General features: G+C 43.9%; 1 protein-coding gene across 1 annotated transcript in view; it reads right to left on the reverse strand.

Moving 5' to 3' along the window:
- Nucleotides 1-26,227, reverse strand: part of EPHA8 (EPH receptor A8) — a 1,186,163-nt gene that overhangs the window by 610,988 nt on the left and 548,948 nt on the right. Inside the window, exon 3 of the mRNA XM_086920110.1 lies at nucleotides 4,376-5,039. Within this exon, the coding sequence (XP_086776236.1) occupies nucleotides 4,376-5,039 (664 nt within the window). The remainder of the gene's footprint in view (nucleotides 1-4,375; nucleotides 5,040-26,227) is intronic.

The raw sequence follows: 26,227 nt of genomic DNA on the forward strand, positions 1-26,227 counted from the left end.
TATTATTTTTACACTGCTGTACTTTTTGTGCTGTATTGTTGAAATGAGATGTTGCTTTGCCCTACACTTGTTATTTTGGTTTCGGTTTTGACTGTTTTTCCTGTGAAGTGCCCCACTATGTTTTATGTTTTAAATGTTTTGTTATGTTGATTTGTGTATGTAAAAGTGGTATGTTCTGTTGTTTACTTAAGATATGTAAATGCCGCTACTACATTTCCAGCCAAATTGAGAACTTGTGCAGGTCAGTGGAAACATCTCCGTTGGTCGTACGACGCCCCGTTCCGCAGCATGACAGTAAAAACCCAATGAAGAAGCATGCCACCAAGGGGACTCTTGGTGGGTGAGGGTTATTTTAAGAAAAAGTTCTGAGTGGAAAGATAGTCAATAATCGCACAGGGGGACTCTTTTTGGTTGATTACCTACTGATGTCTCTAATGGGTTACTCTCTACTTTGGTGCTTTCTAGGCTCATTCTAGCTCACTCTGGCTCCCACTGGCGGAATCACTTTGTGAAGGAAAGGAACTGCGATGCATGTCCATCTGTCCTCAATTTACATCTACTCTTCCCACTGCTTAATTTTTCATATTTGAATCTGGTCTGTTATCTACAAAATAGTACATCAATAAGAAAAAGATATCATAGGCAGCTGCGCCCCATGTAGTTAAGAATGGTGGGACCGGGTGGGTGGTCGGTTTAACAGATGATGATGATGATGATGGAAAATTAATTATTTACTTAATTTTTCCTTGTGGTCGTCTGTTGAAACCCCCCACCAACCCAGCCTCACTGCCCTACGGCTCTTACCTGCCAGGGCCGTGACTGATGATAGGAGGCTATGACAAGATACAAACGCATCCACTGATGACAGATTTTGTTATTACCCCGTCCCTGCTCATACTGGCAAAGCCCAGTAATATAACACAATTTCCCCATTCAACTGAAAGGACGCCATCTAAAATCAGGGCCCCATGACTAGGTAAAGTACTGCAGTGCAGATTTGCTGGAATATACCACAATGCCGCCCAACAACAAGGGTTACTGAGCTGCATTGAACAAGGGAAAGAAAGCAGAACATAAACATATTTACTAAATATGGCCTTCTGCCACTCTATACCCGTGTTGGTGCACAGACTTCCTAGAGCCATGCACACACCATTGCACCATGATACAAAAGTGTGCTGTCTAGCATTGGTTTTGTATAGAAAGTATACACTTACTTCCCAAAAAAGTTTTGCCATGTTGAGACTATGCAGCTTTATGTCACTTTACATGCATGTTTTATACATACATCACAACTAGTAAATGAAATCAAGAAAGAAATATGTAAGACATTCACAAAATTTCATTAAAAAATTAAGGATTATTCAAGGTGCCATATTTTTCACCGCTATCAACACCGGCACAAGTAAATTTACCATACTGTTTAATGTGGTTATGTAGGTGAAAAATAGATTGGTAAACGAGACAGGAATGGCTTACCCACATGAATTTACAACATTTTCCATGTTCAGAGCTAAAATGTTCTTAATTTAGGAAAATATTTCCCGGTAATGTCCATTTGATAGAACTTTCTCTATATGGCGAGATTTTTAATTATTGTCAGTAGAGTCTCATTGTGAAAAGCATAAACAAAACTGGGAATTTCCATGATTCGTTACCAATAGGAGGGCTGGTGTGAGGATAATCAGCAATCCTGGCAAAATAGAAATTTGCCAGTTGGAGTGTTCCCCATGTCCCACAGAGCTGCTGCTCAATGTCTAAAATGCATCCTTGTCCATGGAAAGTACTTTGGCGTCTTGAATGGATAATAAGCACTATATTGATGCAATCACAAAACAAGGCACAATCCTGTAATGGCATTGTATGACATTTTTCAGTAGCTTGCTTCCACTTGTAAATGATGTCCTAATGCTACAGTCCTGTCTCACCGACATCAGTGACCATTGTTACTTCTAGCTATAGCATATTAACATGTGTGTTTGAATTATTTAATAAAACTGTAAAGTCATGTTCCCATGTGTTGTGTGCCATCATATACAGTGAATGGATCACCAACAGTTAAACATCTCAGGATGTATCAGGATAGTCTAACAATTGGGATCTCAAACCTTAAGGAGAAACAAACAAGTCTGTATATGTGTCTCTGAAGCTGCTATAAGCCTTCAGACTTCTCCCACACTCCCTAAGTGGACATTATTCTCTTCCTTAACCTTTTAGGCAGTGCTAGAAAATCCTTTCCTTCAAGCCATATGTCATTGGTCTCTAATGTTTGAATAATTTCTGGCCTTGCTGTGAATCCAAATGAGTTCTGCACTTTCTTCAAATTCACCCTAATTAATGATCTCTCCGTTTCGTGTGCTCTAAAATGTTGTGCACACTATACAAATCCTATAAATAAATACAATTTAAAAAAATGCTTCAACTAATGAAGGCTTCCCTGAAAATATTATTAAAGCAGGAATTTCATAAATATTACCAAAGCAGCAATCTTTATCAGATAACTCGAGAAGTGCATCGATTTTTGGAAGTTTCAAATAACTTCTCTTAATGGAACTAACCTCAATATATACAAAATATATATTTTGAGACATTATTTCAGCGCATTCAATCAATGCTACCCAGAGAGGTACAAAGATTAGTTACCTGATGGTCTAAAACCGTGGAAAAAGTATATAAATCAATAATTCCCAAGACAATCTATACTACGAAAAAAAAATCATTATTGGAAAAAGACATGAAAATGTAAACAACAATCTTAGCAAAAGCACTTAACATTTTCTTTAGGCCTTGAGCCTTTGTGAACAATTGATGCAGAAATCCCTGTGCTGTTTTTCACCTGCATATTTCTGCCCTGAGGTAACCCTTAATGGTGGACAGAAAATTACTCTTTAGTTGTGTGATCTAGAATTATGATCAAATTTGGCTACCGCAATGTTATCACCATCGAGGGCCTACTAACCAGACTGTTGAACACTGCAGACAGTTTAACTTCCAGGGGCAGATTTACAAGCCCCCTGCGCTACCAATACGTCACTTTTCGTTACCTACTGGTGGCACAGGGGGCTCCTCCATAATTACAAGGACAGGAAAAGCCACCCTGCATGACTTTTCCTCTCCTTGTAAATACGGCCCCTTAACACGCAGCACTTTGCATTGAAGGGGCGTTCCATGGGTGTTGCTGTGGGTGTTCCCACGCATCACCCATGGAACAAGACACATTTCCAGATTTACGAGAAATCGCAAATCTGGAGATGCGTCTGAATGCTACGCCACCCTAGAGGTGGAGTAGCGAGGCGCAACGAGGAGAGATGTTTTCATTTCTCCTCCTTTTTTCCTTCTTTCAATGCGTGCTGCATTCTATAGCACGCATTGAAAGAGGAAAATGCCTGTAATGATTGTTTTTGTGCAGGAAGGTGCCCCTTCCTGCACAAACACAATCTCCACACCTGATGTAAATGGTATCCCCAGTGGCATACCTAAACTCGAGGGATGCATGGAGGGAGCCCACACTCTCCAGACCCAATCAGGAGTTCTCAGCCACCACCCGTGAACACTGCCTGAGGGGAGCCTCTGGAGCTCGGGCTCGCCCTCACTGCGGTGGCTGCGGGGCCTGTGTTACACCAGTGGGCATGCCACCAGGCAAAATAAAGAACACTACCAAAGTCTTAGAGGCGCATTAGTTAGCAGAACCAATCTGTTCTGTGATTATCCTTTTTTGTACTTCAATGTTTCAAGATCAGCTTCATTGAATTATTTGGCACAATGGAATATACAAGTAAAGTTACACATTTAGGCCCTCATTATGGATGGCAGTGTGTTCCGATCAGTAATAAAAGCCCACCACCCCAAGAGATATCAATATTAGGGTATTGGTATCTACGGGGGGCAAATTAGCCCACAATAACTCCTCATTCTGCTCTGGAATTTCTCCCAGAGATTTTGGCTGCTTTCAACCTTAAACAAAACAAATATGTGTTGTTCCTGAAGACTGCATAAATCCAATGGAGATTGTAGTTGCCATTAAGGGCTTCAAGGAACTTAAGAGGCCACTCATAATAAGGGACTTGTTTTTGCAATGCATGTAAACTTTCGCCAAGACAAGGGTGTATGGATGGATGGATGGATAGATAGATGTTATGCTGAGAACTATTATACAGCCCTGGGAGCTGTTCATGGATTTTGTTAATGTTATTTATTAATGAAGTGCAGGGTTAACATTGCAGATAGACAGTGAGAGTGCGGATAAATGCTCTAGGTATGATTTACTTTGCTTGAAACTGCCTGAATATTAAATCAAAGTAAAAGAGATAGTAGTCAGTGATTCACCATACATCAGCAAGCCATAAAGCAGCAAACTCCAGTCAGTCACACTTACCTATGCATGAATCTATGTGCTCCTCATAACCAGCACTGCAGACACATTTCCCGATGGGGACGAGCCATTCTCCTTCTGCGCTGCAGTACATTTTTGGTGTGTCTCTCTCCTCCGAGTGCCCGACACACTCTCCCTGCACCTCCACCAAGGATGAGGAGTCAGACCCTGTCACTGCCTCCGAAAACGAGGCTAGGTTCCTCACCATTGCCGGACACTTCTTGTAGTACACTCTGACCGAGACAATGGCGATGCATGCCCCAATGTCCTGAATGGCCAGATAGAAGCCCCGCTTCATCAGAGGCCCCACTCCCCTGACCTCTGTGTTCAGTTTCAGGCGCCTTACCCCAAGGTCCACACTGGTGAAGCTCTCATCCGCCGCAATAGTGTCTATCTTGACAAACTGGTTCTCCCGCGTGCTAGAACCAAGGTCCCGGTCAGACTCCAGGTAGTAGAGGTTGAAGGTCTCCTTGCAGGTCCCTAGCACGCCGGGCATGCTGTTACAGTCTCTGAGAGTGAACTTGATCTCTGCGTAAACACGCCGAGCGCCTTCCCTTTGCACCCAGTTAGTCCTCAGCCAGTTGTTCTGGTTTGGACTCATCACGTTACAGACCTGGTACGTGTGAATAGGGCTGAAAAACTCATCCATTTCATTGATTGAATCCCACTGGAACCAGAGAGGATGGCAAGGTAAGAGAAAATAGGGAGAAAGAAACAGAAAGTAATGTTACTAAAAAACAAAAAATACAAATCAGCAACTTTACAGATAAATTTGAGTACCTTCTTCTCTAAAAGTGCTTGAGTTGCATCAATCGTGGACAGTTGCGAATACGTGTTAACACTATAAAACCATACAATATGGCACAAAGAGATGCCTGAAAAAGTGATACATATGCATGGCTGAAGGCAATATAATTTCACCTTTATAGATATAAAGGCATTAACTTTGTATCCCCTGCAATATCCCCCCCCGCCTCCCACCGCCAGCCCCACCCCGGCCCGAGTAATCTATACTCGGGGTCTATGTAACTCCAGGTTTGGGAGTTAGTTAGTTGGAAACTCTAGGAGTTCACTTATAAGTAAGGATTAAGCATGAGGACGAGTATTTCAGTCAAGATTCCATGGCAACTCTTTATTTTTCGCTCTTAATGATTTGTAGCAATCTATTAATAACCAATATAAATGAACAAGTTCGCCCTCCGGCAGTTTATTGCTCCTAACAGTGTAAAGTAGAGTTTGTGAGTCTAAGTGAGCAAACCGCTATCTGAGCAAGAACACTACCTGGTAGGTGCCCCCTCCCGACACCACAGTGGGGCATTTCAGGTGTACCTATTCTTGTTTTTGGTGAGACACACAATATTTTAAATAACAAAATTCACAAACTACAGGTAAAACTGAGACTAAAGCTTTTCGGCTGGGCACCAAACACTGAGCCTTGAGACCCTCCGGGTGAGTAGCGCGCTATATAAATGCATTGATTGAGCCTGAATAGGGTCTGAATTACTTGTGGTTCCTTAGACAGCCTCCCTGGTTCTGGGCTGAACTTCCTAACAGAAGCAAGTTGTTTTTGAACCCCATTCACAAAGACAACGTGTACATCTACGTCACTAAGCATACTCCTGTGCTCGGGTGTAGATTCATGAGTTTTGAGAAATCATATCAATACCTAATTGTGTACTTGGAAAGCTGCATAAGGGGCATCTTTCCAGGAGTACTGCTGGGAATGGCATGTGACAATGTAACATTTTCCCAAGTTTCTGTGTCCCTCTTGGGGTAATTGCACGCTTAGAGAAATCATTTTCCCACATTGAGAAATCTTTCCCCCTGAAAGACTGGTCAAAGTGCATTAAAAAACATATGAGAACTGTGATGCTGCATGCAATGGGGTGGATTCAGTGAGCGTGGGTGGCAGGGTCAAAGGTGTGGCTAAAAAAAGAAAATATTCTGTACTTTTTTTGTTCTTTCACGAGCAGCTTAAATGAAAAATAAATAAAAAGTTGTTACTCAGTGGAAAATGCACTATTGTGCTCATGAAACCTCTATTAGTTACTAAACTGCAGAGGCCTGTGTGTAACCGGTTTGCCACGGAATTAAATCTCAGTTGGTGTACTGGAGAATAGTAACTTGTGTATTTTCTGTGCTAGGAGGTCAGGGCCTGTGTGAATATATGTCATTATTTTAAACTTGCATTGCATACAGTAAAATATATATTACTACAAAATGCACAAAAGGGTTTATGATAAAATGGTGCTTCCAAAATGTAGATTTTAGTAATACCTAGACTGTATGTAATGCAAAATTCAACACCTCGTCAGGGGTAGTAAGCAATGTATAAATACAATTTCAATTCAACCACACACTACATAGCTCAGTTGTTAACTCTTTGCACTACCACTCAAAAAGAATACATTTTTGTCATCACAAAGCATCCAGTGATTTGATCAATTAAAGTCTGTACCTGCTCCCAAGCGGCCTTTACATTTGCAGAGTATCCTATATATTTACAGATTAACTAGTTGTGCACATTTGCATTTCTTTGAGGGAAGCAGATACCCTGGCAGAAAGGTTTGTTCAGCTGTCTGCCCAGCTTCGGTTTCACAGCACAGGAGCCTCACAGCATGACCGTTTAGCTGAAACATTTAAAATATCGTAATTAACCTTCCAGGGATGGTTGCTTTTTACAAAAAGTTGGGGAACGGTATTTCATAAATCAGAAAAGAAGAGGCATGTCATACCCCTCCGTTCCCGCCCACTTCAACCACTGCCTTATATACCCAAAACATTTGGGGATGTTCTGTTCTCCAGCCCACAGTCGATTAGGATTCATCCAAACTCTTTTCTGGAGTAAATCTTCTACTGCTTCCATGTGGCCAATGATTGGAGTGGAGGTTTTTAATGCCCAAAAATTCACAAGTTCAAAAACAATCGCCTCTTGATTCACCCATTCTTCTTGCATGGGACTTGCAGCTGCACAACCATACATATTCACAGCATACTTTTAGTCGTAAAACGTTTATGCTATCTAAGTATCATTTTTGTGTGCACCTGGCAGCCATAACCGAGCCAAATTCAGCGATAACATATGTCTATGAACACAAAGTTTGTGGATTGGACCATATGTGCATAGGTTAGCAGATCACACCTGCCTTGTGAATAGGATATGGGTATATTACTCAACAAATTGATCCAATTGAAGTATGCTCTGGCTTTTTCCATCAGCCTACAAGCAGGACAGGCACCAGCATTCTCAAACCAAAAGACATTTGAATCCTTTCCTCTCCTTTGCAATAAGGATGTTTCCCATTTGCCTAGTTCGGGGTTGTTAGACTTTGCATCATTGGCGTGAGTCTCACTTCCATTTTTTGACAGATTACCTCCTCTGTTTTGATATGTTTCTTCTGGTTATATGTTTTGGGCACTGTGCCACTGCTATTCAGTGCCACAGTGCAAGTACTCCCTATGTTAAATGGATGTGTTGATTAGTGACTCCATGATTGGGTTATTTGATTTACTTGTCAGACCCTAGTACAGTGCACCACGTGTGCCCAGGGCTTGTAAATCAAAGGCTGCTGGTGGGCTTGCAGCACTTGTTATGCCACCCAGAGAAGCAGCTTGTAAAGTGTGTCTCAGGCCTGCCTTTGCAAGGCCTGTGTGCAGTCTGGGACTGCCATGTCGACTTGGCAAGTGCACCCACTTGCAAGTCCCTAAACCTTCCCTTTGCTTCATATCAGACACCCCTATGGTAGGCCCAAGGGCAGGGTGCATTGTAAATATAAGGTAGGACATGCTCTGGTGTGTGTAACATGTCCTAATAGTGAATTACAGCCATTTTCTTTTTTCACTATTTAAAGGCAAACTGTTCTCCATAGGCCAGAATGGGCAGGTAGATTATTACATTCTTATAATCCTAACTGACTCCGGGAACATGGTAGAAATTCGAATTTAGTATGCCTGAACTCAGAATGATAAAATACATATTTTAGTAAAGTTGGTTTTGACATTCTGTGTTTGAAAATACCACTTTTAGAAAGTAGGTATTTTCGTGCCTAACTGTCCAGGCCTGCCTCTGCTAGATTGTGTATTCCTTGTCTGGCATTTGTGAGTGACAGGGCTGGGGAATTCCAGGAGACAGGCTGGGACAGCCCTGTGGTGAATAGAGAGATCTGCATCTAGAAGGGAGGGAGGAGTTGCACCTGGGACCTGAATAGGGATGGGCCTTCCCTCTACAATGCTGGCGCCACCTCCTGTTGTGTCTCTGATGTCTCTGCCCTGCACAGTGAAAGGAGAGAAGGAATCATGTCACCAAAGTGATCCAGTGCTATGCATCCCCCCCCCCAGTGCTGGCTCCACCTCCCGTGGGGCATCTGATGCCTCTGCCCTGCACAGTGAAAGGAAGGAAGGAGTCACGTAAACAAAGTGCTCAGGAACTGGTGTGGACTAGGCAGAGGCCTCTCTGCCTTCAGAGAACAAAGGATTTTTGGGGTATAAATATTCGGACCCAGTCCCAAGAACTTTAGATCACTTCTGGAACAAGAAACCTTTTGCCAAGGAGAAGAACCAAGGAAACTGCAGGAGTTTGACTACCCCTCTGCCAGTGTGCGGTTTGCTGGGTTGCCCTGTAGTGGTTGCTTAATTGCCAAGGAAAGGAGAAGGACCTTTTTAACGACTTTCATTATCTACAGAATATTCTCCAAGGGCTTGAACTGTGCTTGCCTCCTGCTGAAGTCTCAGGGACAAATGACTTCATCTATAGCTCCCCTCTGAATGTCCTTGCTCGGAATTCTATCTACAGACATTTTCGTGTCGCTGGGAGCTGGAAGCACGACGCATCGAGAGGAAGCGTGTCGCCACCGCAGCTGAAATCGTCGCATCACCAGCGAAGAGAGCCTTCGCCGCATCACCAGAGAAGCGTGACACCATCGAGAGAGTCGCCATCGCATCACCGGAGAAACGTGTCACAGGGCCTGTCACGGCTCCAAAGTACAGTGTCATCGCAAGGCTGCCAGGGCGCCTACGCATTGTAATCGCAGCGTCATCGCATCGTCGCTTCAAGGGCGCCATCTTCTCCCATTGCAACCGGATCATCACATTGCATCAAGGCACCATCTTGCATCGCAACGGGCCCGCAGGCCGAGAATCTACGCATCACCTCCGAAACCGGTAAGGATCACAAAGCATCCCCCACACTGCGCAAGCATTGAGGCCCAACGCATCATTTCCCCCGGATCATGGAACGGACGCATCTCCCCTTTTGTTCACTTTGTGTTACTATCCAGGTACTTTGTTATGAACTTTGTCGCATGTATCATCAACTTGAACTAAGTAATTTTTACCATCTTTAAGTCAATCTTAAGTACAGTATTCTGGATTTCTGTCGTTTGTGGTCTTGTGTTAAGTCTATATAAAGAATACTTATTTTTATAAACCCTTTGTTGTTTCCATCTGTACGGTTTTCACTGTATTACTGTGTATATTCACAAATGCTTAATACACTGCCTCTGAGATAAGCCTGTCTGCTCGTGCCAAGCTACCAAGGGGGTGAGCATGAGTTATTTAGGAGTGTAATCCCCTTATCCTGACTTAGAAGCAAGGGTCCCTATTTGGACAAAGGTGAATACCATTGACAACTAGAGACCCCCAAATCTAACAGGGGTCTCTTAACATTTCTCACTTTTATTTATCAAATTTGATTCAGAATACGTTAGGCAATGCTATGATCCCACTACTTCCACTTTCAAATTTTGTATATTCTAATAGCATGTCGTTGACTGGCATCATCAGATGCCCTTCTTGTACATTTGTTTCACCATGCCACCGGGCACTCAACTTATGTGCTGGGCTTCAGAAACCCTGCCATTAGTTCCAGATCTACTCAGACACTCAAATTGCCTGCCCCATAATTATTATCCCTCCCACGTCTTGCTCCGCAGTTTCCCGTCACTGAAATTGACGGGAATCCCTTCAAAGTAAAAATACAAGCCCAACCCCCTCACCCTGAGAACAAACACCCTGCGGTTTGGCCATATCAGCAGTTCCCTTCCTGAAAGCCGCTCAATGGCTTGTACACAAACACTGTGTGTCAGTTCAACAATGGATGTGATTGAAGGATGCCAGAAGGCTGCAGATAGCAGAAAGACCGCACAGAGCAGAGCAGACCCTGGCATGTGATGAAAGCTTCTGCTCAAAGGAAGCTGCAATGATAAAATCCAGATAAATGCACATATGGGGGCTGTGGCTTTTGGAACTGGCAAGGGCACATTAAGCCAATGGATCAGGAACAAGATTCTGTGTGCTTGAAGCGTTAGCTGTAAGGCATCAGCTAATCTTCAAACATGGCCGACAACAGAAGACAACACACAGTCTATCTGAACTAGCAAATTGCAAGGATAATTGTCTAGAGGAGCCTTGCTTGCCCACCGGAACAGTGCACAGTGCCTTTTTACAGGCAAGGTTTTCACTTCGACATGTCACACATTAGGCACATTCTTTGACAGCACTTTTGCATTTTCCGCCAACAGGATTTTGAAACGTTTGGCCATCTGTTAGAAACTAGCACATATACAGCCTGATTCATCAATCATATTTGCGCTCGCAAAGGACCAGATTCTGAGAATCTGGCCCTTTGCGAGTGGAATTTTTGCATTTGGGATTCATCATCCCAAATGCAAAAATCGCTATTTAGAAACTTGCAAATTTGCGAGGAATAGCATTTAAGGAATCTCTATTAGAGATTCCTTAAATGCTATTCTTGAAACATTTTAAAAATGCGAATTCGCAAATTTCGGCCGCTATTTACCGTGAGGTCAAACCTCGTGGTAAATAGCGAAAACTTAGAAAAATGCTTTTAAAAGCATTTTTCTAAGTTGCATGTTACACACACACATGTCCTTAGGACATGTGTGTGCGCAATACCTGTTGAAATGTGCATTTAAGGGGTGCTACAGGGTGTCCCCTGGACACCCCTGGCACCCTTCAAATCGCTATCTTATTTGCGATTAGCAAATTGCTAATCGCAAATAAGGAATACTCCCCATTCATTCCTATGGGCCTTTTGGCCCATAGGAATGAATGGGGAGTTATTCCTTATTTGCGATTAGCAATTTGCTAATCGCAAATAAGGAATCTGTAGGAATCACATTTAATTTTGCGATTCCTACATGAATCACGTTTTGTGAGTCTGTAATAGCGATTCCTTATGAATCGCTATTTCAGACTCACAAAACGGGTCTTTCATGAATCTGGCCGATAGACCTGTAAATAAATCGCTTACTAAATCCTTATAGCTTGTTCCCTAAAAGCCTGCAATACAAGGAAAAGATTTCCTTTAGACAATATCATTTTACAATGTTATTGAGGGAAAAATGTAGAACTATTGCTCTAGCAATCTTTGAATTGCCCAGTGAGCTCATCCATGCCATCAATACTGAGGAACCATTATTGCAGTTTACAGTACAGCTCACACAGTGGTATTCATTCCCCTGGAAACACCAATACATCTGTATCTCAGCTTTTTTAATTTCAGTGTAACACCTCTTCCACAAGAAACAAAGACAAACAAGACAGCATAAATGAAAATTGGTATTTTATGAATATGTTTTTGTTTAGTTCTAATGTTTATTCACAATCCATATAGACCATATGAAGGCATAATATCAGTCCACAAACATGCAAAAGGTGATTGGAAAATGATTGCCTATAGTTGGATCCACTGACAAGCGCTCTCGGTAGCAATTCAACACACAGCAGCGCATCCTGTACCAATCAGTACAGACCCTGATCCTCATGGGAACAGTCCATGTAGTACTGATAGGCGAAGCCCTCATTAAGAGACACAAGCAACCCCAGACCCACTTTAGACATACCTGGCCTCATCCATGAGAAATAGCGTGGATCATGTGCACCAGAGAGCCTGGAGAACATGTTCTGGCATACCCTTACCACTTAGATCATTACATCAAACATATAAAAGGTGGTGGAAGGAATGCTTGCAAATAGTCTATATCATGAGTAAATGCTCAGGCCAGCATTCTCATCTGTAGTACCACTCTAAACAGAGGCCACTTTACCCATATCAGCACTGACCCAGGTACGAAATCACACAACAATTCATAAAATACTCACATTGGGATATTTAGGGCCAGATGTAGGAGACCAAATACCGGTCGGTAACGTCCGAATTCGGCCGTTACCGACCGATATTTGGTGATTGGGATGTAGGGGCATTATTTTACAGATTCAGTAAATTTACAGAATCGGTAAATTTACCGATTCTGTAAAATATCAAATCGGTAATTTTACCGATTCGGTAAAACCCAGATGTAGGTGGGACTCTTCTGAGTCCCAAAGGCCTTTCAGATTCGGTATTTTACCACCCAATCCAATTGGGTAGTAACATACCGAATCCAGGTGTGCATGCACATGTGTGCATGCACACCTATGCCATGTGACAGACAGCCATGCCCTTAGGGCAAGTCTGTGTGCCACATGGCACACATGCCTGTATTTGGGGTGCTAGAGGGTGTCAAAGTGACACCCCCTGCACCCTTGCTGGAATCGGTATTTACCGATTCGGTAAATACCGATTCGGTAATGCCCATTGATTCCTATGAGCTTCAATGCCCATAGGAATCAATGGGCATTACCGAATCGGTATTTACAGAATCGGTAAATACCGAATCTTAATGATTCGGTATTTACAGAATCTGTAATACCTACACCCCCCCCCCTCTATTTTACCACTTCTTAAATACCAAATCGGTAAAATTCGGTATTTAAGAAGTGGTAAAATAGAATTACCTACATCTAGCCCTTAGCGCCTATTATAAGTGGTGCCCTTATCTTGGGAAAACGCAATGGATGTGGTAAGCACAACAAAATGTGTAAACCTTTTGCAAGCAGTGATTTGCAAAAGGACTGGTAAAGAGTCCAATAAAATGTGATCAAACTATTCAATAGCAGTCTTGCCACACCTAAGTAACTGTGTTTTGTAAAGCACATGTGCGACTAAGGGCAACTTTGGCCCTAATAAAAGATATTTATTGTAATTTCAGCTTTATTAGCTTTATTTTAGTTCATATAAAAACTATAAAAGCACAATCACATAGAAACATGAAATGCATCATAAAAATACAGCAAGTATGTTCATAAAAATCAGTTGGTAGATTAATAAAATAACCATAAAAAACAGCCAAAAAAAGTGCAAAATGTTGAGCCAGGACTGCAAATCATACAACCAGATTCCAAATGCACGCCGTCCAACAGCTCAACATTTACAGCAGAAAAACATCAATAAATATAAAGTGCAGGAGTAAACAAAAGCAATCCTTCACAAGTGATGAGCGTGCATAACCAGATGGCAATCACGATTAGCAAAACAAATACTGCTAATTAAAACAATATGGTACAGCTATTCTGTAGTGCATGTTTCAGAAAAGTGGCTAAGCCGAAACAAACCTTAAGAGTGTGTTTCGACTGTAAATACAAAGGACAGTCATATGTCAAGAAGGCGAGGGGCCCCTCAAAAGTGGAATTAAAACGTTCTAGTAACGCTGCGAAAGAAACTTCAAAAAACCCAAAATGCGCCAAGGTTTGCAATGAGCGCTCATCAAAAAAGCAGGCTGAAATTGTATCCGGGTCAAACTGGCCTAAGGGAAAGGACAGTAGGGGGGGAATCTAAGGTGGCCCAGCATACACCTGGTAAGGAGAACCCTGGGGCATATTATCAAGGGGGTTTATCTCCGCTTTTTTGGCTTTAAAAGCCAAGAAAGCAGAGATAAATTATCTCCCTATTACCTAGCTGTCGCTAACACCAGTTAGCGACAGCTAGTAGGAGATAGCGACCATCTTGGGCCCTGCTTTGCATGTCAATGATATTTATCACTAATGACATGCAAAGTGGGCGTGCCAAGATGTTAGTGACTGGAAACAGCCGCTAACATCGCTATCTCCTATTACCAACTTTTGGAGATATTCGCGCTAAGCACGAATATCTCCAAAAGCTAACACCTGCCCCTGAGCATTTCTTAGCCATGTTATCCAATGGTAGGTGGATAACATGGCTAAGAGCATTAGCTCGGTAATGCCTGAATATCACGGACTTTTCAGCGATATTCATGCATTGCGGGCGATTTTTATCGCATTTGCGATAAACCTTGGTAATACCAAGGTTTATCTGCGATAAAAATCGCCGCAGGACGGCGATACATTTTTGTCTCTAACCAAGCAATAGCGATATTTATCGCTACCTGTCCCTAACTTTCGGGACCATAACCACAGGTACTCTCTATTAGCGGACTTCCCCAGCTCGGACACCTCACTTTCCTTTTTAATGAAATCAATAAAAGTAGATTTTAACCAGCTTTTTTCTTTCACAGTGATATTGGCAGTTGAGGAAAAGATTTTAGGTCTGCCCAGTTTGTAACACATATCCTTTACATACCTAAGCCAGGAGATATGCAGACCTTTACACAAGCAAAATAATCCAGGATGGAATCTCTATACAGGGAGGCCTCCAGGTTGCCAAAATCGAACAGCATAACATCAGAGGGGCCAATTTAATGATGATGGCCATTGGTATTCAATTTAATGTTACTTCATAGACCTTGACAGGAAAAAAGGTTGAGTAAACCCATCAGGATTTTATTACTAAGATTTCAAAGGTTGATTCCTGATGTGATTGCGCTTATACTTCTTATTCACAGCTTGGATATCAGTCAGGGCCATAATTCAGTAATAATTTGGTACAGCCAGTGCTTAATTTGTAAAAGAAAGCATTCCGGTGCCCAAATATCTGATTAGAAGCCAGTGAAATTAAAGGTGGTGTGCTGCATGCCAAGGCTGCATAATCTGGAGTCCACCTCAGGTCTCTTAAATCCACTGCCATACACTCTGTGCCCCTTTATCTCACTTTTGCTGGTCCCTGCTTTCTCCCTTTGTAACGATTTTTCCGCCCTTCTCTTCCTCCATCTTTCCAATTTGTGTGCTTTGCCTTCTTTTGCTCTCTGTAAATATAAGATGGGAAAAATGTGCCCGTCTACAAAAAAAAGTGCCAATGGGTCCCACAGGCAACCACCGGTGCAAATTAACCACTGGGTAGAGCACTTTAACAGCTTCTAGTTGGGTAAATAAGGAAACCCATTTTAACATGCAGAATAACTTCTTAATGTTTCTCTCTATGTGACCATCGACAGATCAACTATTTTTTTTTCATGCAACTGTCCTCAATTTCAATTGAAACTTTAAAACCTAAGAATGTTACCATCCAAAACTTTGGGTATGCCTAATAAAGCAATCTACTTAATATTGTAAAGAATTTGTCACTGTACATTATCAAATGTAGATGAACAAAGCTCTGCTCAAATCCAACATAACAGGTGACTGTTAGCTTGAATAAATTACAAGAACCAACACATCAAAGACATTTAGACTATCACCCAATCTAATCTAGCACCAAATTCCAACCTTAGAGTCTTTAAATGTACTAGTTTCGAAACCCCCTTGAATAACCTTTTGTTCCTTCTTATTCATTAATGATTATTTATCTGCATATTTGTGCACTGCCTCTAATGTTATGTAGATTCAATGATTGTACTTTTTAAAGTTTCAGCCTCATTGTTATCTCCCTGTATTTTTAGCCTCCCTCTCCTCCCTTTCTTTTTTGTCCCTCCCCTCATTTTATTTCATCACATTTCTTATACTGCTCTCAGTTTATATTCATGCTATTCTTATTGTTTTCTCTTTGTATATTATGTTGCCATTATTCCATTATTTTAATAAATTTTTCTTTGAACTAAATGCACTAAACAGGACTAGTGCCTACTATGGCTTGGATTTTCTTTTGTAAACTATCTTAGAATGTTTAATTAGCTAAAGGTGCACTCTATAGTTTACAACAGATAGAAACTTGGGTCCAGATTTACTAACCTTTCATGCAACGAAGTGCAGCAAGCCAACTTGCTGGGCATGTGTTGTGTGAAACGGAGAGAGCAGAAATGCACGATATCTACTAAGATATGGAAACTTTTGCTCTTTCATAGCACTGGCACATTTCAGGCAGCCTAGCCCCAATACAGGCACACGTGCACCACATTGTGAGGGTGCCTGCTCTTCCAAGAACGAAATGTAATGCAATAGGTAGGAATCCACTGTGTTGCGTCACATTTCTTAAAAAAGCCACCAAGGTGGTGCAAATCTCCCCTTGCATGGCTTTGTAAACATCTACTAGTATTTTGAGTCATGGTTGTACACAAAAGTGGCAAAACCACAATGCCAAATGTTAGTAAAAGTCTGAAAAGTAAGGCCACTAGATTTGTAGCTTTAGTTGGTAAATCCATTATTGAAATTATTTAAGTAAGTTTCCTTGGCAGACATTGCTGGACCCTACGTGAACATAAAACTGAAATGTATTCTCACATACATGTAATGGTTGGCCACCAGTGGCGTAGCTAGACCTTAGGCGAATCGTGGTGGCTCCTGCGTTTGCGGCCTGTGGCGGCCTGACCGAAGAGTGTGTGGGGTCCTGGCGGTTCTCGAGGCCACGTCGGGCGCAGGTAAGAGCGGGGGTAGGGAGGGTCGTCCGCCGCCCCCAAGACTCTTGCCGTCTGGGGCAGAGTGCCCCCCCAGCTACGCCACTGTTGGCAACAGCAATGTCACACAGCCAATGAACTATTTTCCTCAATATTTGTGATCTAGTGATCATAATTTGCCTTTAGTCATACATTCTCTTTAATCCATTCTTGCTAGTGGTGATAGCCAGCATGCCCAATGTTGGTTGCAGTCCTAGGGGGTCCTGACTAGATCACTAGATCATCTGGGTAATATTATGCTCTAATTTTCGTTGAACACATTATAGGGGAAAAATTATTTGCATTTGCTAAATTACACAAGTAAAGATTAAATAGTGTGGGTGCATGAAAACATCACTGGTATAAACTGGACTCAGTTTGTATATTGTGATTACCACAAGAGCAGCAGACATCAGCATTATGCCCCATCTATCATTCAGGAGATGATATAAACGCTGTTGAATGGAAAGAGATACCCATGGCCAACGACTTCCTTACCAAGAACGAGCGTTCAATCATGATGAATGCACTTGAGAAGCCCAGACATACACAGTACAGCCACACCACAACCTCTGTCTAAAAGCTTACTTTCCAAGAGTGATTTAACTCTCCAAGGAGGACTTTGAGTAATATCTTTATTGTGAGCAATGCATATCCAAAATGCAACAGTCTTTCGGATTACAAGTCTTTCCTACTTCAATCAAGCGGTCATGAGTGAGCCTCTCTAATTACCGCGCATTATGAAGGTACCAAAATTTGAACGGCTCAATAGAGCCAAATTCTATTCCCAGCAGGCTGAATTTTCTTTCAATGTATTAGGCTGTCCAGGCTATTAGAGCTTGATGGTCTAATTTAGTAATGAAATCACAAACATGCTCAAAAGTAAGTGGTCTTATGTTTAGAGGACAAAGCTAGGAGGGCTAATGGCTGACTGAGGTGTTTTTAAGATCTTTTCAAAATATGCATTCCAGAAAGTAGCAGAAATAAATTTTGCAAGTTTAACAGCCGGTGAGGTGCTAGCGCCCTTGGCTACTTGTGACCAGAACAGTTTACATTGCCCTTTTGAAATATAATAGGACTATTCGGACTATTCGTTAAAATGTTATAGCGAAATACAAATCAGGAGCAGATAAAATGGTAGATTTACCAAGGGCCATGTAAAGGCTACATATATTGCTTCTGCCTTTTGACGACAAGGTAAACCCATTCCCCTTTACCTTGTTCAGCATACTTTTTATTGTTTTTTTAATAATTTCTCTTAAAAAAGATTGGAAACGCAGTATCACTTTAACAAAGTGAAGAATGGTTGAGCACTGGTGACTCTAAGAATATTTTTGCTGCTACTGCAAGACTGAAGATCAATCACTAAGTGGCCAAACATTTGATGACAAAAGCTTCTCGATAAAAGAAGCGGATTACTCTGACCTGATGGAAAACGGATGTGTTGTGCACAATTCAATTCTAGAGTAAACATTTAAGGGTGATAATAATAATAATGAAAATATTCAATGTAAATGATGCGACAAAGCAAGAAAAGCATGATATCTGCAAAGGTGTGATTCAAGGTAGAGTAATGGCAGGTAGATGCGGTTGATGAGCCTTTGTTGGGGTGGCCATTGGGAAAATGTACATTTTAATTCCCTGTAAGTTCCAGAAATGTTCTTCCCAATTGATCATATAGGAAACAAGTAAATATGGGTTGGGCTCTGGAACTTCCTGAACAGGGCATATCATTTTAAGTTATTTTGGTCTGAAATTGCTCAACTGGTGAATGGTTTACCTTGATAGGGAACAAGCACCTTGCTGTGTATGTAATTCAGCTATCAAGTCATAAAAGCATCAGCATCATCCTCCTTCAGTGCTGTATATAGATTTGTAAAATATGCAGGAGGACTCCAAGGTATACACATTCAAGTTGCTGTCATTTAATTAAAGAGATTAATGACCATTGCATCCTCAATTTTAATATTTAATTCTATGTTCCAATGTTTAAATCACAACATGGATTTTCAACCTTACGTTTATTAGTGAGAGAACATATACCTTCCTGAATACAGAGATATGAAATCTCAGCCATTGATGTTAAATGCAACAGTGCAATGTTGAAAATATATTACTCAAAAAGTCTTTACACACTGGAGGTCTGCTAAGTTTTGTAATGTTTCAGGAAAGGAATGGCCACTTGACAGGCTCAGAGAAATCGGGAATGTTCCAGTGATGGTGATGTAGGTATTGCCCACACTTGAGTCAAAAAACTGTTCAGTCTCAGGTTCCCTCAACCCATTAGCTGGATTGAAATGGTCTCATTTTAGGTGATGGACATTTTAGTACTAATGAATGTTTGGGTATTAAAGTTTCGGTTTATTTTACAGTAGTTAAACCCAGTTTTTGTGAAAACCTTTTTCAATAATGTTAATACTGCAAAAGGTTATTTCAGAACCTATAGTTCACATCCTTTTATGAAATGAGAAAGTCATAGATAAATACTAACTCAAATTGTAATCCAGATTATCTTGGCCTATAAGGTCATACAAACTACAGTTTTCCTTCACAAAAAACCTATGAATCTAGTGAAGATTGTCCTGTTTGGTTTTACAACCTAATTCTACGTGATATTCTGGATTCCATATTGTTACAGTTTGCTGATGATGCATTGTTGAGGATTAACCTCATGCGCGCTAGCGTTATTCTGCTCGCACGCTGAGATTTTATGAAGTGCACTTTACATGACGAGCTGGGCTCGTCATCAGCGTGCGAGGAGGCTACGCCATGACGAGCCCAGCTCGTCATGAGCGTGGAAGGGGTTAAAGCAATGTTTTTATCTTTTAACTGGATGGGTCTTTAAATTGCAGGAGATGTGTTTTAACCATTTCTGTACAAAGGTTGTGTCAGTCATTTTTACAACCTTCAATTGCACTATTACGTTTATGATTTCAAGCATTCAGGACCATTTAATAAAATTGTTTCATCCTTAGTGGGATAAGGAAAATACTTTAAAAATAAAGTTGATAGGAGAAGAGGGGCTGCATACCATTGTCACATTTATAGATTGTTTTTCCATTTCTGTAAGCGTAGAACTCACAGGCCAGTTTTGGTCATCTTTGGATTCTGGCAACATTAGAGTTGCTTTCTTTATTATTGGTAGTCTAGAGTTCTTCTGTTTTTTTGCCACTTTGGTAGGATTCCCTAGTTGCTTGATTCAAAATCACAGTATCCTCTGATTTCTTGAAATTTGGCATCTTAGCAAAGATTTGTTTTGCAGCATTTGTGATAGTATAGCTCTTATGTTTACTTCTAACAGTTATTAATCACAGCTCACAAGTGATTTAAATTTTAAGACTAGCTTTAGTGGTTGGGCAAGATTTTGGATAGTAAGCTTTTTAATTCCTCCTTCCCCACAATGAATGTGTTGATCCAATTTTTAAAGGAAATGGTGTCAAAGTGCTCAGTGTAATGTAGTTCTGTTTTTTTGATATTCCTTCTCAAAAACATGGTACATAATTTAAGTTCAACCTTCTTTTTCTTAAAAGATCTGTACCCAAAATATTGTGATTCAAGCAAATGCAATACAAGTGTACGAATGTTGGAAAAAAGTAATAAAGAACCATAGAACAAAAATATCAGAAGATTTGTAAATATAATCGAGATTGGACAATGTTCTCAATCTTAGATAAGAACAGAGGAAAACTGACTAATAATCGCAAATAGGGGAGGCAGGATGTCAAAATGTTCAGCACTTATCAAATTTGCCAGGTTTTTAATTTTTTAATTTTTTTATTGATATTAGCGCAAGCTATAGTTAGGCATGTAACATTCTTGAAACTGTGATTCATATTTTGTATAGTACTTACAAGCATCAGTAGGTGCAAAAATCATGACGTAAAGAAAAAGGAAAGATCATACAAACAGAAATAGTGTTTAGACATCTTTCCTGGGGTAGCAGTACTGCAAAAGGTCGCTAAGGGTTCAAGAGTTGTTTGTTGAGGGGCATCCTGTGGGGGCATGTTGCAGATCCTTTTAGCACCTCAGACAATGGTGAAGTATGCAGGTTTTCATTGTCCTGATCTTGGGAGTGTGAGTTTTTTTTTTTTTTTTTTTATTCAAAAGATCTTTATTGACAGCAAAGCCATTGACAACACCAGCATTAACACATGTGCATGAATTAACTTCGGGATCGGCGCCAAGTCCTCAGAAACTGCTAGATGTAAGTCGTACACAGCCTTAGTGCCAGCATCCCGGAGGCCTGGCGGCGAGGTAGTAAAGTAGCAGCACAACCATTCCAATCGAGGGCTCCCAACACAAGTAGTGTACTGTAGTGGTGTGACAACTGGCAATCAACCTGTCTATATGATAGTCAGCGATCCAACGTCGTGTCTACTATAAGAAATTAAACAATGCCCAACAAACTGCCCCCCCACCCGCTAGTGTGTGTCTGTGTGTCTGCCTAACCCGTCCCAACTATACAACCGCCCAAGTGTTCCTGCCCCGTGTCCCCACCCCGTCCCCCCTATAGACCTGCCCTTACTCTACTATCCTCCAGCAGCCCATCCCCGGGTTCTCACATCCACCCTCAGTCAACCAGAGGCCTCCCCATTCCCGCCTCCCCCGTGCCACCGTGTTCAGCGCTGGCTTCGATCTCTTCTACTCTATCTTGCAGTTCCACCGCCTCAGCGGTGTCAGAGCTGTCCTCCTCACTCCTCTGTGTGTATTCTTTGTAAAGGTCCCAAAAATTCTTGGGCCTGCTTCTGGGCGGAAGAAGGTCGCTATACAGTTCCGTCTGGGTACATCAGTACTGCAGGTCCCTCAGCCATTTAGCTTTTGTGGGGAGGGGCCCCCTCATCCAGCAGGTCGCTATCACCCGCCGTGCAAGGAGTAACGCCATGTCCACCAGACGACGCAGTCCCGGGGCTAGTGGTTTCGAATAACCGAGTAGCGCCAAAGCCGGGGCACGAGGTAAAGGCTCCCCCAGTATTTGATCTAGTTCCGCAAAGACCTCCCCCCAGAATGCCTGCACTCCTGGGCACTGCCATGCCAAATGGTAGAAATCAGCTGTCGGAGTCCGGCAGCGTTCGCATTCGGCCGAGGCGCGGAGGCCATAGCGATGGAGGCGAGCAGGGGTGTAATACACTCGTTGTAAATACTTGAAGTGCACCAAGCGGTGCCGTCCGTTTAGAGATATCTTGCGCGTGCTTGTGCAGCAGTAGCGCCACATTCCATCATCTATGGGGGATTGTAGGTCTGCCTGCCAGGCCTCTCTGGCCTTCGACGGTTGCAGACGCTGCTGTGTCACACCCAGCTTGTTAAGCTGCGTAATGAGGTTCGCCGCTGAGGTGGATTTCAGTATATACGTTAGTTCCGGGATCTCCTCTGGTTCCTCCAAATCCGGGCCCAGTAGTTCACGAAAGGCCGAGCGGAGCCTGTGGTATTGAAATTTTTGTAGCAGAGTGTGGCCTGCCCCGGCAGCTATTAGCTGGTCCCAGGTTTTGAGTACACCTCCCTCAAAAAGGTCCTCCAGTTTCGTCACACCAAGAGAACTCAGCGCCTTGACCACCCCCTTCTCACCGAGCGGGTCGAGCCATAGAGCCCATTCCACCGGTAACAGCGGGGAGTAAAGCAGAGTGCAGCCCCGAGAGCGCACTAGGCAATTCCAGGCGTGGTTGGTCGCCTTCAGCGAGACCATCCGGCCAGTTGCGCGGTCTGTGGGCAGGCAGACAGTAGCAGGCAGAGGGAGCGGGTCCGCAAACAACCGCTCCAGTATAAGGTGCGGGGTCCGAGGGTCACCGTGCACCCATGAGTATAAGTGCGACGCCTGGGCGACTCTATAATACCGTTCTAGGTTTGGCGCTCCCAGCCCCCCCATTTCGCAAGGCAGAATCAAAGTCTTCCAACTAACCCTGGGCTGTTTCCCCCCCCAAGCTAGTTTCACCAGCACCGAGGTGAGCTGCCGAAAGAAGGTCTTAGATAAAACCACAGGTAGATTCAGGAAGAGGAACAGAAATCGGGGGAGTACCACCATTTTCATTAGCGCAATCCTACCCGAGAGGGAACGTGGGAGACGGATCCACTTATCCACGTCATCCACTAGGTTGTTATAGGCTACTCCGTAGTTGTCTCGAACAAGGACTTCCGGGTCCGAGTGGAGTTGAATGCCCAGGTAGCGAACTGAGTCGGCGGACCAGTGCAAAGGGTAGTCCATGTCGAACTGTCGTGTCACCGGAGTGAGCGGGAACGCAATCGATTTGTCCCAGTTAACTTTCAGGCCCGATAGCGAGCCGAAACGGACCACTTCGCGGAGCACCGCAGGCAAATTAACTTCCGGTTCTCTGACGTACAACAGCGTGTCGTCAGCATACGTTGATATCCCGATCTTATATGTAGGGAAGCTAACCCCCTCTAGGCTGTGGTACTCCCGCATGGCGCACGCCAGGGGTTCCGCCACCAGTGCGTAAAGCAACGGCGACAATGGGCAGCCCTGTCGAGTGCCTCTGCTTATGTCAATCGGGTCCGTTACCCTGTCACCCAGGCGGAGCCTGGCGAAGGGTCGATGGTACAGCGCGCCGACCTGTTGAAGGAACTGTTCGCCCAATCCCAACTTGCGCAACACCCGAACCATAAAGGGCCATTCAACCGAATCGAACGCCTTCTCCATATCAAGGAATATAGCCAATGCGCTATTCTCCTGCTTGATATGCTGCATCGCGCCTAACACTGTTCTGATATTGTAGGTTAAATTCCTGCACGGGACAAACCCGGACTGCTCTGGGGCGACCAACCCAGGTACTAACAGGGCCAGGCGGGTGGCCAGGACCTTGGCATAGATTTTGGCGTCTACATTGAGTAGACTAAGGGGTCTATACGAGCCGCAGAGATCGGGGGGTTTACCCGGCTTGGGTATGGTGATGAGTAGCGCCTCCCGCATGGTGGTCGGCATTTCACCGTTCTCGCATATGGCGTCAAACAGGGTGATTAGGTGTGGCAGCAGCAGGTCCTTAAATGCCCTATAAAAACCCACCGTGAGGCCATCTGAGCCCGGCGCACTACCCGAGCGCATGCCTGCCAGTGCCTCTAATATTTCGTCTTGGTGGAAGGGGGCCATTAAGAATTCCCGGTCCGAGTTCTTGAGGAACGGCATGGCTATATGGTCTAAGTAGTCCTCCATCTCACCCTCCACTCCCTGTGTTTTAGCTCGGTATAGCTCCTCATAATAACTCCTGAACGTCTGAAGTACCTGCTCCTCGTCCGTCACTGTGTCTCCCTCCGGAGTTCTCAGTTCCTCTATGACCAGCGGTCGTCTGGTGTTACGAACCATGCGTGCAAGAAGCGCCCCAGGCCTCTCACCCTCCCCATATTGTCTCGCCGTGGCGTACTTGCCCATGTAAAGGACCTCTCTGTCCGCCAGTGCCTGAAACTCGGACAGGAGTCGGGACAGCGCCCCGTCTTCCGCCTCTCCGCCCAGCCGCAGCTGCTCCGCCTCAAGAGCCGCCATCTGCGTTTCCAGGGTTGTTAGGTCCCGCCTAATGGATCGTAACACACTAGAATGTTTCGACATCGCCACCCCCCTGATGTATACCTTAAATGCCTCCCACACCGTAAAGAAGTTATCCACTGTGCCCACGTTTGTAGTAAAGAACTGCTCTATTTCCTCTGCTAGTTCCCCCCTGAAGGCCTCGTCGAGCAGTGCAAAAGGCGGGAACCGCCAGGTGAAGGCTGGGATCCCCCTCCTGGGCGTTGCGAGGCAGAGAAGAATGGGGGAGTGATCTGAAAGCGTGCGTGGGAGGACCGTGCATGTGCGAATGTTGTTAAGTACCAGGGGGGGTGCCAACCAGTAGTCTATCCTGGTGTGTACATCGTGAAATGCAGAATAGTGTGTAAACCCACCCGCCCTCGGATGCTTTTCCCTCCAGACATCCAGCAAGTCAGATTTGATCATTTCAGCAGCCATGTACGTGGCCGAGGCCACAGGTCTCCGGGCAGGGCCCGCAGAGCGGTCCATTGACGGGTCAAACACAAAATTAAAGTCCCCGCCCCACAACATCCAGGGCTGTGCATGCGGTCTTACAATAGCTGACAGGGTCTTATAGAATTCAGGGTGGTCGTAGTTTGGGCCATAGACGTTCACTAGTAGTATGTCCATCCCCTTACCCACACATCTCGCCAGGACATATCTACCGTCTGGATCTGAGTGCACCGGTATGAGCCGCAACTGTGACTTCGGATTAGCCCAAATTAACACCCCTCTGGCATGAGTAGTGTAACCCGCCGCCACTGTGTTCCCCGACAAACCCCTGGCTTTGAGCATTCTGCTGGAGAGTGGTAGGTGTGTCTCCTGCAGCAGAGCTATGTCAACGTTATGTCTGCTAAGATAGTTAAGGACTTTCCTCACTTTGCGGAAGTCGTTCAGGCCCCGCACATTCCAAGTCAGTAAATGCAGCTCATTCCGAGCATGTGTATGCAGAGTCGGTGTTGTATCAGCCATTGCCAAGTGGGTTCAGAGCTTGGACCGTAAGGATGGACAGTGCAGGACACAGTAGGACACCCCAGCTCATAATCGCCCTCCGGCGCTCGCGAACAGGGACAGCAGAACACTTCAATTCACACACTTCACAGGCAAACCCCGTCAACAACCCCAACCAGACACCCCCCCACCCCTCCCCGAGCCTAGCTCCCACCCCAAGTGCAGCAACCCACCCACAGCCGACCTCCCCCAACCTGGTCAGACAGACCCCACACCCCCCCCCATGTACCCCCTACAGGTGTAGTGTCAAATAGTCCGACACCAACCCCTCAGTGAGTAAAAGACAACCAAAAGCTCAAGGGCAGAGCGCACCAATGCAGTACACCCCTAACTGTTCCAAGTGATTGCAAGTACTGCTCCCCTCTCAGCTCCATTCAAGAGTCAATGCTCAAGGCATGTTGAAAAGTGTTACTCAGACTCACTCTGACTGGCTCCCCCGGCCCAGTGTATACTGCCACGAAGCACACATCCCCTTACCAGCACCATAGGGTAACCAAGTTGTCCATCCCCAACTCGTGGAGCAGGTGCCATTGCAATGCCGGGTTGCCCATATTGTCCGGGTCCATGATCCGACCAGTGTGCAGAGGATCAACCCCTCCTCCAGCTGCCATTTAGTCCTGTTCCTCCATAGAGACCTCTTCCTCGTCCTCCCGGCCACTCCGGTTCTCCTTCCTTTCCCGTGTCCAGGTCTTAAGGGACTTATGCAGTTCTTTCGGGTCTGTGAAGTAGTACGATTTCCCACCTGTATTGATCCGAAGTTTGGCTGGATACATCATT

Source organism: Lissotriton vulgaris, chromosome 5 (assembly GCF_964263255.1).
Source record: "Lissotriton vulgaris chromosome 5, aLisVul1.2, whole genome shotgun sequence".
In the NCBI taxonomy this organism is placed as follows: domain Eukaryota; kingdom Metazoa; phylum Chordata; class Amphibia; order Caudata; family Salamandridae; genus Lissotriton; species Lissotriton vulgaris.